Source organism: Leptonychotes weddellii, chromosome 8, assembly GCF_054177405.1.
Source record: "Leptonychotes weddellii isolate Sample4059 chromosome 8, ASM5417740v2, whole genome shotgun sequence".
Classification (NCBI taxonomy): Eukaryota; Metazoa; Chordata; class Mammalia; order Carnivora; family Phocidae; genus Leptonychotes; species Leptonychotes weddellii.
The window spans coordinates 26,339,253-26,351,104 of NC_138376.1; the positions used below are offsets into that span (position 1 = coordinate 26,339,253).

The 11,852-nt window shown below is 49.6% G+C and overlaps 1 protein-coding gene across 1 annotated transcript; it reads left to right on the top strand.

Annotated features, from left to right (window-relative positions):
* Positions 1-3,787: 3,787 nt before the first annotated feature.
* Positions 3,788-8,700, top strand: CLPSL2 (colipase like 2). The gene is made up of 3 exons (XM_081827543.1): positions 3,788-3,822; positions 6,941-7,187; positions 8,511-8,700. The coding sequence occupies exons 1-3, from the start codon at positions 3,788-3,790 to the stop codon at positions 8,604-8,606; spliced, it is 378 nt and encodes a 125-aa protein (XP_081683669.1). The 3' UTR covers positions 8,607-8,700.
* Positions 8,701-11,852: the final 3,152 nt, after the last annotated feature.

The window sequence follows — 11,852 nt, forward strand, 5'->3', positions numbered from 1 at the left end:
ACCTGCTTCTCTCTCTGCCTCTGCCTGCCACTCCCCCTGCTTGTGCTCTCTCTCTCTGTCAGATAAAGAAATAACATCTTTAAAAAACAAAAAACAAACAATACTCATAGATGCCAGAGCAGCCTGGGCCACTGAGGCTTTGGAGCTGCCGTATCAGCCCTGGACTATGTATGCTTGGAATGTTACATGAAAGAGAAATAAATCTCTGTCTTATATTAAGCCATTTATTTTGCAGTTTCTTTTACCATGTCTACACCTATTGGTATATCCTATAGCCCTGTCTTGGTAAATGAGATTACATTATTAGTGATTTGTTTTACAATTTACTTATTAGACAGACATTGATTGAGCTCTGAGTGCTCTTATTGTATCCTCTTAAATAGGAGCTGGCAGCTGAGCACAGAGCTGGGTACCAGAGGGGAGAGCGAGTTTGGTCCATCAAGGGACACAGAAAGGGGAGGTGAGCTCATCTATCTGCCTGTCTTTCCCAGGACCATCTCTTGCCTTGGTTTCCACAAGTGGCAGATATCATCTTTTGTCCGTGAAGCGACTGTTTTTAGGGAGAGGAACTATGATTTCCATGGAAGTCTAGAGGGGAGGAGCAAGTTCAAGTTACAGTGAGCAAAGCCGATAATGGCACAGAGCAGAGGGAGCATTCCCCCTTGATGGCTGCTAGAAGAAAGTGACAGAGCAGCTTCCACTGACCTTCCAGAGAGTGGGCCAGGATGGGTGCATAAGAACAGCGCAGTTGGTAAGGCGGAAGGCTGTGCGGCATGGGATTTCCTCACCAGATTGCCGGAGGAGAAGAAAAACCCTGACCAACAAACTTGTGATTTTAAAAAAGCCAACAGATTAAATACATATGAAAGAGAAGCATAGAAATATCAGGCATAGGTTGGTGTTCAGAGCAACATGCAGCTGTAAAATTTGAAAAGTTTTCCAACAGGGAGTAGAAACCTACCTTCACACCAGGTGACCTGTACCACTTCCGGACATTTGTCCCTGGCTTGGGGGGGTGGGGCGGAGCTGCTGTCAGCTGGCTTGGTTAGCTTCTGTTTCACCTCCTCCTGGTGTGACTTCCGGGATAGCTGGGCTGGAAAGCAAAACGTTAGACTACCACACCCAGGACTCCAGATGTGATTTAGGTGTCACTGATCACATGCGCTGCCTAAGAACTGACGTGCGTGGAGGTAAGTGGGGCAGAAGGGTTTGTGTGGGAGGCATTCTTTTTTTTGGCTAGGGCAGATATCGTAGCCATGACACAGCCAATCATTTTTGGCAGCCGCTCCCTGATCCCTAGATCACAGCTGAGGTGTGTGTTCCTGGTGCTGACGGTGGCGGTGGTGGCCTCCTGACTCCTACCTTCCTGACGGAGACTGAGGTAGTAGCTTCCTTGGCAGCTCAGTTCTGCAGTGTTTTGGGGGTTTCATTCCTGGAGGCTCAGTCTGGATCTCACTCCTCCAGTCCTTTCGGTGACCTTGTAAGTCCCCAGTTATCTGTCTTACATCCCTTTCTGCTTAGAACAGGTACAGTGGTGTCTGTTAGCTGCAACTGAAGCCTGACGACAACGTGCTTAACGTAAAGCATGTGTCACTAAGTGTTTGGTGAATGAATGAATCAGTGGGCAAATGGAGACTGAGAGATGCCTACGGTCAAGTCAGCTGGACTCAATAGAGCGGTGAAATCAATTTGGTGGATTCTAACCAACAGTTTTAAAGATCTTATTTATTTTAGAGAGAGAGAGAGAGCCTGAGTGGGGGAAGGGGCAGAGGATGAAGGACAGGGAGAGAGAAAGAATCCCAAGCAGAGCCCACACTGAGTGGGGAGCCTCCATCTCACAACCCTGAGCTGAAACCAAGAGTCAGATGCTAAACTGACTGAGCCATCCAGGCGCCCCCTAACCAACATTTTTAAAAGATGGAATAGAATGAATAATCTCAGAACAGATCACATATAGTAAATGTGTTATTTTGTGAAACTTTAGTTGCATACACACATACACACGTGTATGTGTACACACACATACACACACATTTGCAATGATGATAATCCAAATATTCAACCACCAGCGTGACACAGACATCAACTGGTTGGAATGGATGTTAACAATATCTATGGGTTGTCTGAATACCAGTATAAAATGTATCTCTTTTAGTAAAAAAAAAAAAAGCGAAATTCATTGGTCTATGAACTGTAGCCTAATGCTTTTGGGGAATGCGAGGCAGTGGGCACATGTTTCTATGCAACCTTTCTTTGGCATTGTCCCTGGCCAAAGGAACATGTCCATGACTCACTCCTGCCCCTGGGGGAGCATTTCCTGGATCTAGAGCAATCCTCACGTGTCACAACTTGGGCTATTCTGGGTATCTGTGTTTCTGCCTGCCAACAACCATCCCCATTTGTCAGGAACCAGCAATCCCCCATCTCCCCACTGCCACCACCAGCCCATGTGTCCATTGAGGAGCCACCTCAACTGGGGTTACCCTCATGGCCCTGCAAGTTTCCCAAAGCACTGACTGCCCTGACTGCACCATGTCCTTCCACAAGCAGACAGCCTGTCCTCACTGCTGTGCTCATTCTTACCTCCAAATCTTTGCTCACCCTGAACCCCTGATTGGAAGGCCTTTATTCTCAGTTTGCCTGAATCCTAGTCTCTCTTCAAGGCTTTGAAAAAGAGCACTGCCCCCTCCTGCTGGCATCCAGGGCTGTCCTGGGCATTCCACATAGGACCTTGGTGTCTCCACCCCTTCACCCCCAAATATTTCCCACTGCCCATCTTCTCTAGGAAGCTTTGGCTGGGCTGTCTCCACATCTCAAACTCTTTCGGGCACCTCCTTATTCATCATTCTCCCCAGATTACCTTAGGAGTTCCTTCAGGAATGAATTGAGTAACAGACAATTTCCACTACAGTTTTTTCCAGAATTTTATTTTGGATTTGCACAGACTGATAAAACTTCTGGGGCCCCTGGGTGGCTCAGTCAGTTGAGCCTCCGACTCTTGTTTTCAGCTCAGGTCATGATCTCTCGGTCATGAGATCAACCTCGTGTCAGGCTCTGCGCTCAGCTCGGAATCTGCTTCAGATTCTCTCTCCCCTCCAGCTCTCTCTCTCAAATAAATAAAATAAATAAATAAAATCTTAAAAAAAAAAACTTCCAAAAAACTTTGGGGGTTCACAGATTTTGCACATTAACAATGTGTATATAACAACCATGTAACAACAGGGAAAACCAAACAAAACTACCATTGTATTATTGCCATTGTTTCATAAAAACACATTTGAACCACCAAAAAAGTAGGAAGGGCATAATTTTAGAACACAGAAGCATTCTTTAAATTTATCTTTAACAAAAAACCCTACATTACCCTCATTTTCATCATTTTGCTGTAGACCGGTGACAACATTGTCATGGAAACCACTAGAAAGGTGCAGGAAAGAAGAAAGACACTGGAGAATGTCAGAGGAAGGAAGGTGAAGGGACAGAGAACAGGGGTTCTCTGTCTTAAAAAAACTTTTTAAGCCATGCACATAGAATTTCAAGGGCTCCACCATCCCCTCAGGGCCTTCAGTGAACTTCCCAGGGGCCCTTGGACCCCAGATCAAGAATCCCAGCTTGCCAATCCTGACGCACAGTGGCTGGCCTCTTGCCTCCAGATCTGCCCTTTTCTGAGCAGTTAAAAGTATTTTCCAGTTTTCTAACACTCACAAGGGCATGACCGAATACTTCAGGGAAGGAGGGAACTCTGTACAAAGAATTATGAGTGCCTGGGGATACCCTCTAGTTCACAATGGGGCTGGGAGAGATGGTGAGCTTCGTGGATGGGTAACTAGCTGCCCCAAGCAGCAGACTATGGGTCTGAAGAGAGCAGTAGATCACGACTCCTGGAGGGAGAGGACACAGTAATGACAAGAATCCCTTTATTGGGAACAAAGCCTTCTGACCACCTACCACAGGGTGGGACAGTGGTAAGAGCTTGGGCTCAATAGCTAGAATGCCCTGCATTTATATCTGGCTCTGTGACTTAATTGTGTTATTTGGGCAAGTTATTGTGCCTTGAACTTTTGGGTTCCTCATCTGTAAAATGAGGATAAGAGTTATGCAGCAGAAATGATAGAATACACTGAATACTCCGGGACTTCCTTGAATTTCCCAGCCTCCCCTGCAGAAGGCTGAGGTCATGTGACTAGTTCTGGCCAAGGGTCTGTGAGTGGAAGAGGCGTGTGTCGCTCCTGGCTGAGGCATTTAAGTGTCCGTGTACTTCCTCCATCTCTCTCTTCCACCTTCTAGCATGACCCTGGAGGCCAGTCTTCCAGATGATGCAGCTACAAGACGGAAGAGAGGTCTTCTGTCCCATATCAGATTTTACATGAGTGGTAAATAAGACATTATTGTGCCAAGCCACTGAAATTTCGGGAGCTCTCTGTTGTGACAGCGAGTATTAATTACCCTGACTGAAACAGCGAGAGCTAAATGGGATTATGGATCCAAAACCCTCTGAGTACAGTGGAGGCTGTTATTCTCAGAGAAAAGCCTTAAGACCCCTATATTAGTCAGCCCAGCTGCCATGACAAAATATCATAGACTGAGTAGCTTAAATGACAGAGATGTATTTCTCACAGTTCTGAAAACTAGAACCCCTAAATCAGGGTGTCATCATGGTCAGGTTCTGGTGAGACCCCTCTTCCTGGCTTGCAGATGGCTGCATTTTTGTGTCATGTCCTCAAATAGCAGAGAGAAAGAGACAGCAAGCTCTCTGGTGTCTTTTTTTTTTTTTTTTTAAAGTAATTTCTACCACCAGTGTGGGGCTCAAACTCATGACCCCAGATCAAGAGTAGCATGCTCTATCAAGTGAACCAGTCAGGTGCCCCTCTGGTGTCTCTTCCTATCGGGGCACTAAACCCCTTAGGGGGGAACCCCCATGACCTCATCTAAACCTAATCACTTCCCAAAGTCCCCACCTCCACCTATGTCATCACATTGGGGGGCAGGGCTTCAACATATGAATTTGGGAGGGGCATAATTAAATCTGTAGCACCCCCTACTAAGCCAGGGCTTCTTACATCTCTTCTTAAGAACAAATTTTTTAAAAGATTTATTTATTTATTTTAGAGAGAGGGAGAGAGAGAGAGCAAGCAGGGGGAGGGGCAGAGGGAGAGGGAGAGAGAGAATGTCAAGCAGAGTCCCCGCTGAGCACGGAGCCTGATGGGAGGCTCAATCTAACGACCCTGAGATCACGACCTGAGCTGAAATCAAGAGTGGGACGCCTAACCCACTGAGCCACCCAGGCGCCCCAAGAGCAAATTTTTAAAAGCAGAAGCGGGCAAAGGTGAGGTGAGGTGGGGTTTTCTTGGAGAGGGACATCCTGAGGAAGGCCTACCTCCCCCACAGTTCCACTGATTGCTACATTCCACTGTCCCTTAACCTCCTCTTCCTTCTGAGTCTTCCTCTCTCCTCCCCTCCATTTTGTCCGCAGCCCTGACTTTCATACATTTCACAGACAAATTCTTAGACAATTAATCGGCTCATCAAGAGCGACAAGTCCTAGGTCTTGGAGGCCGTCTCGTCTTACCTCCTGATTCTTACTGACAACAAGACTGGACCTGGAGAGGGCGTGAGAAGCACCAGAAGTCGGCACTAGCTCCTCCAAAAGATACAGGGTGGGGGGCAATTGGGGGCACCAAGGACAAAGAGAAAGAGAGAGTCAGACTGTTAGGAAGGAAGCTCCTTTCATTTCACTATATCGACTGCATAATTTTTCAAAACAAAATTTTCTTTCACAGGTGTTTCTTTTTCTTTTTTTTTAAGATTTTATTTATTTATTTGTCAGAGAGAGAGAGACAGAAAGAGCACAAGCAGGGGGAGCGGCAGGCAGAGGGAGAAGCAGGCTTCCCACTGAGCAGGGAGCCTGATGCGGGGCTCGATCCCAGGACCCTGGGATCATGACCTGAGCCGAAGGCAGACGCTTAACTGACTGAGCCACCCAGGCGTCCCTCACAGGTGGGTTTTTTTTCAATTTGGAAGACCCATGGAGGCCCCTAGGACCCCTAAAAGGTACAATCCAGCCTGTCCAAGGCTTGAATCAGGGTGTCACCGGAGCTCTTTTCCTTATTCCATTGCTTCCCAGGGCCTGAGAGAGTCCTTGGCGGTGCTGGAAAGGGCTTCAGTCCGCCTCCACTCCTGAGCAGCCTGTGACCATTAACTTCTTCACCCCCCACCCCCGGCCCAGGGCGCTCCCCTGGGGCGCCGGGTCACGTGCCAGGCAAGGGGTTTATCACTGGGGCCCCTGGATCCCCAGCAGAGCCTCGAACCTGAACCTTGATGCCCAGGCCCATGGCCACAGCCTTCGTGCTCCTCGTGGGGGTCCTGCTCCCTTGCTGGGGCGAGTTCCTGCCCTTTAAAAAGAGGTTCATGAAGGTGAGCCCAAAGAGCATTTCGAACCTTCCACTGTAGTCGAGGGTGGTGGCCCTGGCATCATAGAGCAGCCAGGAGGCACCAGTTGGGTTTGGAGAGCAAATAAGGGGTGGGTGTGGATACCATCCCCAAATGGGGACTGGTTCCCAGGGCTGGAAGCTTAATGTGTCCCCCCTAAAGGGCTTCAAAACCCTGCTTCACCTCCCTGGTGGCCCTGGAGGTAAAAGAAAGTGGTCTTATGACCAGCACCATGCCCTCCCCCCTCAGCCAACGCCCCCCCCACCGCTGTCTCAGACCTGGCCCCCCAGCCGTGCCTTACCCACCCTAATCCCCTCTCCCCCCTCCCCTGAGCACAATCACTGTTCCTTCCCTTCCCCATCTCTCTCGCCCTCCCTTTCTTTCCACCCACCCCACCAAAGTGTGATCTGGGAGCATTTGTCCCCTAGCCCAGGTTGGCGGGGGGCGGGGGGCGCCCAGGGAAGGAAGTACTAACCCCCCCTCCTCTCCTGCTCCTCTGGGGCGGGTGCAGGCCCTGGTGGGTCACCATCTCGTGGCTTCTCTTCCTGGACCCCTGGGGCCTTGGCGATACCACGCATCCTCCCTCCCCTTCCCACACAGCCAGAGAGCTGGTGACACGAGAGTTGTCCCCACAGGTGAATGGGGCTGAGTGCTCCCACCACTCTGAGTGTTCCAGTGACTGCTGCCTAATAGACCTGGACCGTGCTGGTGCCTTCTGTGCCCCTAAGGCCAGAATCGCCATGCTGTGCTTGTTCCAGGTGAGGCTCTGGGCGGGGCGGCCAACTCTGCCATGAAGGGTCGGGGAGGTTACAGAAGCCCACGTGGCTGCCCTGCTTTCCCACCCTCTGCTTGGAGTGCCCTCAGCCCTTCCTCTACCCGGCCAGCTCCTATTCGTCCCGCAGTCCAACTCCAGTCACCTCCTCGGGGAAGCCTTCTCTCCTCGGAGCTCCCCTGAGCTCATACCCTCAGCGCAGCGTGGATCTCCCCCCAGTTCGCCTTGTGTTCTGTCTGCCTCCACCACCGGCTGGAGCTCTTCCAGGGCGGGCTTGCAGCATGTTCATCTTTGAACACCCTACCTCCCAACTTAGTATCTGCACATAGTAGGTGTTCAACGAATGTTTGTTGAATGAACATCTCTACTCTGATGCATTGAGGCAAAGTAGATGGGAAGAGACTTTTCCCTACCAATCCCCACCTCCCTCATTTTTTGAGAGGAGCACGGCGCTGTGGTGGCTGGACCACAGCTTTGGAGTGGGACCTGAGTTTGGCTTATTTATTTATTTTAAGATTTTATTTATTTATTTATTTGACAGAGAGAGAGGGAGAGCAAGTGTGAGAGCACAAGCAGGGGGAACGGCAGGCAGAAGGAGAGAGAGAAGCAGGGTCCCCGCTGAGCAGGGAGCCTGATGCGGGGCTCGATCCCAGGAAGCTGGGATCATGACCCGAGCTGAAGGCCGACGCTTAACGACTGAGCCACGCAGGTGCCCCTGGATCTGAGTTTTCCACTCCCTGTCTTTGTGACCTCAGCCAGGTCACTTCTGCTCTCTGAGCCTTAGGTTCCTCATCTGTAAAATGGGGCTAAAGCGACAACCTCACCGGGTTGTCCTGGCAACGACAGTGTTCATCCAAGCTTGGTTATGAGCCTGCAGAGATGCAGAACGCAGCGTACATGTTGTTACTGCTTGTCATTTCTTATCTGGCCCTGGGCCCAGACCTTTCTAGAAGAATGGGCTCGGCCTCCATGTCCCTGTCTGGGGAGCAGCCAATGCCCAGGGAAGCAACCAGTCCCCTGACTCTACAGCTGGGGTGGCCAGAGGGTCTTTTCATTATGGGCCCTTGCTCTATTTTATTTAGTCCTCATGGTCACCCTGTGGGGCAGGTTACTACTATTATCCCCATTCGACAGATGAGGAAACTGGAACCAAGAAGCTCATTAACCTGCCTAAGGTCATAAAGCTATCTGCTGTAGAGCTGACAGACCTCAGGTCGGCTCACCCCTTCACTCGTGCTTCTGTCCCCGAGACAACCCCTTTGTTCCCTGCACCTCGGTCCCTCCCAACTCTTGTTCGCATTTCCCACAGACCAAGGGAGCCATCAACATCATATGCCCCTGCCAAAGCGGCTTGAGCTGCATATCCAAGGACCCAGTCTGTTCCCGCCGGTGCCATTTGATTTAGAGGCGGACACAGGCTGGTTGCGGACCCCCTTCCCTCCCTCGGGGACAGGGGCCCGAAGAGCCCCCATCTTGCTCACAGTCCAGCTCCTGAGACATTAAAGTCACTTCCTGACTCTGGCCTCTGTCTGCACTTCCTGGGAGAGGGAACCTAGTAGGGATTATTCCAGTCTGGGGGCGGGAAAGTTCAGTTCTATCTGGAGGTGGGGTGGTCTCAGGGCGGAACTGCAGGAAGGGAACGGGGTAGAGGTAGGTGAGCGAAGAGTCTGGGTCCAGGAGGGGCATGGAGGGCTGTATGGGAAAGGCAGGGTTGAGGAATATGGTGGGGTGCCCATGGATAAGTATGTGGTAGAAAGGACTGGAAGGGAATATTGAAATGCTTTCCAAGGGGAGCACAAGGGTGGAGATCATTGAGAGAATGTTGATGAGAATGTGTGCAAAGTATAAATGCAAAAATGTTCATGCCTATGGTAGGAAAGACCTGGTGCACTGAGGTCTCCACTCTCTCAGATATTATCAGTTCCATTTTATGCTTAAAGAAACTGAGGCTCAGAGAGCTACATGACTCTCAAGGTCACACCATGGGGGAATCAATGAGGAGTCTTTCTGCTGCAAGTATCCAAAACAACCCAAACTGGTCTAGATGATCAGGAAATTCATCGGTGGTCAGAACTGGGAGTTCAATGGCAGGTGGGCCTCAGGTCTGGCTGAATCCAGCAGCTCCATGGCCCTGAGGATGGATTCCTTCTCAGTAGCTACAAAAGTTCCAGGTGTCTCCTAACAATAACACCTAGGATTTCTTGAGCACTTATGTTCCACACACTGTGCAAAGTGCTTTCTTAGCTATATTAACTCATTTTATTGTTACAACAACTTTAGAGTAGGTACTATAATTATCCCTATTTTACAAATAGGGGGGCGCCTGGCTGTCTCAGTCAGAAGAGCATACGACTCTTCATCTCAGGGTCATGAGATGGAGCCCCATGTTGGGTGTAAAGATCACTAAAAGAAATAAATAAATAAACCTATTTTACAAATAGGGTGTTGAGTACCCTTCTCAGGGGTTCAGAGTAAGGGATGGGGCTGGGATTTGAACCCAGGCTGTCTTGCTCCAGAGGGCAGGCTCTTAATCACAGATCCACCTCACATGCACATCACATCTTCCAGAGAAAGGAAACAGCTCTGTCCCACACTTTCGCAGCAAACCACCTGAGATTGATTCTGACTGGATTGGCTCAGTCCACATGTTCACCCTTGAACCAATCGTTGTGGGAGAATTAGCTGATAGGCTTCACCTGGGTCGCATGCGGGGGTGGAGTCAGCCTCCCTGGGAATATTCTGATGGGGGTGGGTGCTGGTTTTACCTGGTGTCCCCACAGCTGAGAGGGCAGCTACTCGGAGCCCCACCCCCGTTCCTGGCAGATCCTGATAAAGATGCCTGGCCTCAGCTCTGGATGTCTGGACCCACTCACTGGGGTCAGACTGGAACCCTGGGACCCTGCCTTGCCCCCAAGTTCAGTTTGTCCTGGGAGCCACCCTGCCCCGGACGCGCTCGCCGCCTATCATTTGACATAAGGACAGTGTAGCTCAGAGAGCCTTTGCCTCACACAGAAATCAGGACTTGCTTTTTCCTATATTATTTTATCTCCATCATTTCCCCCATGTCACTGAAGTCTTCTTTAAAACATTAATACTGCCTAATTTTATTGTATTATGTGGACCATATCTTGCTCAACCGTTTCTCTCTGGGTAGATATGAAGATCATTTCCAAATCCAAACCAATCATTTAGGATACAAGTTTCTGGCTAAGGAAACAAAACCCTGCTGAAATGATAGCTCAAGCAAGGTAGATGATTTCTCCCACACGTGCTGGTGGATGAAGGCTCTGCTGGGTGAGGTTGTCCTTGAGTCCACTGCCTTCTATCTTCCTGCTCCACCATCTGCTGCTCTCCTCCCTTCCTCCCCCTTTTCCCCCTCTTCCTCTCCTTTCTCCTCCCTCCTCCCCCTCCCCTTTGTTTCTTTCTTTGTTGACTTATAGGAGTTAATATGCAAAATCAGAGGCATTGTTTTTCTGCATCTGGACATTCAAATATTAACATGTTCCTCACATGGAGGTTTTAGAGGAATAATCTTAATGCTGAAAAGGCAAAACTCCTGGCCACCTTCATATAACCACATCTTTTCCCTCCCATCTGATCAGCCTTTTCTCTGCCCAGACACGGGCTCTCATCCTCTCTCTCAGAAGCCTTATTTCTGGGGCACCTGGGTGGCTCAGTCGTTAAGTGTCTACCTTCGGCTCAGGTCATGATCCCAGAGTCCTGGGATCGAGCCCCGCATCGGGCTCTCTGCTCGACCTGGAGCCTGCTTCTCCCTCTCCCACTCCCCCTGCTTGTGTTCCCTCTCTAGCTGTCTCTCTCTCTCTCTGTCAAATAAATAAAATAAAATCTTTAAAAAAAAAAAAAGCCTTATTTCTAAGGTGAGGTCTTTACCCCACATAGTTTCCTTTTTTTTTTTTTTTTTCCCAATACAAGGCAAGAGACAATGCTATGAATTCAAGTCCCATTTCATTTTCTTCATCCTTGGCACCAGAAGGATTGCTTTCCTGCAGGTTGCTTGGGCTGTGTGAACATTTCTAGCCAGTGAAGTGACAGGTGTAACTTCTGGGCCAAAGCAGAGAAGCCCAAGCGTGACACAAGAAAAAGGAAGATTCCGTTTTGATGACTGGCCAGTGACAGTTTTCTAGCCCCTTGGCCACATCCAGGCAAGCCGATCGAAAAGCACATGCCCCCTCCCTTGGCGCTGCTGGGCAGTGCAGACCACACAACCCCCGGCCTGCTCAGGGGAACCCTCAGTCTGGCCCCATGGCCTAGCCACAGTAAAAACCAAAGCCACACACCCGTTCATCCTTGCCGCTCACACCCCCTCACACCTCCTCCTGTGTTCGAGTCATAAATCTTTTCCTTTGATCTTGGTATGTGCGTGATCTGTCCCAACATCCAAACCAATATGGGATGAGAGTTGATTTCCCCCTCCATGAGGTGTCAGGGTGTAAGGAGAAGGTGCAGTTTGAAACACGGTGCTTACGGATCAAGTGAAATTTCAAGAAAGACCTAAAGGTGTAGAATATTATAATATTCTCACTTATTCAGCACTTATGCATTCAGCACCTACTGTGTGTGAGGATTTTAGCCCTAGGGGCTAAGAAATATGGCAGTGAACAAAATAGGCAAAGAGCCTTGCCCCCCTGGA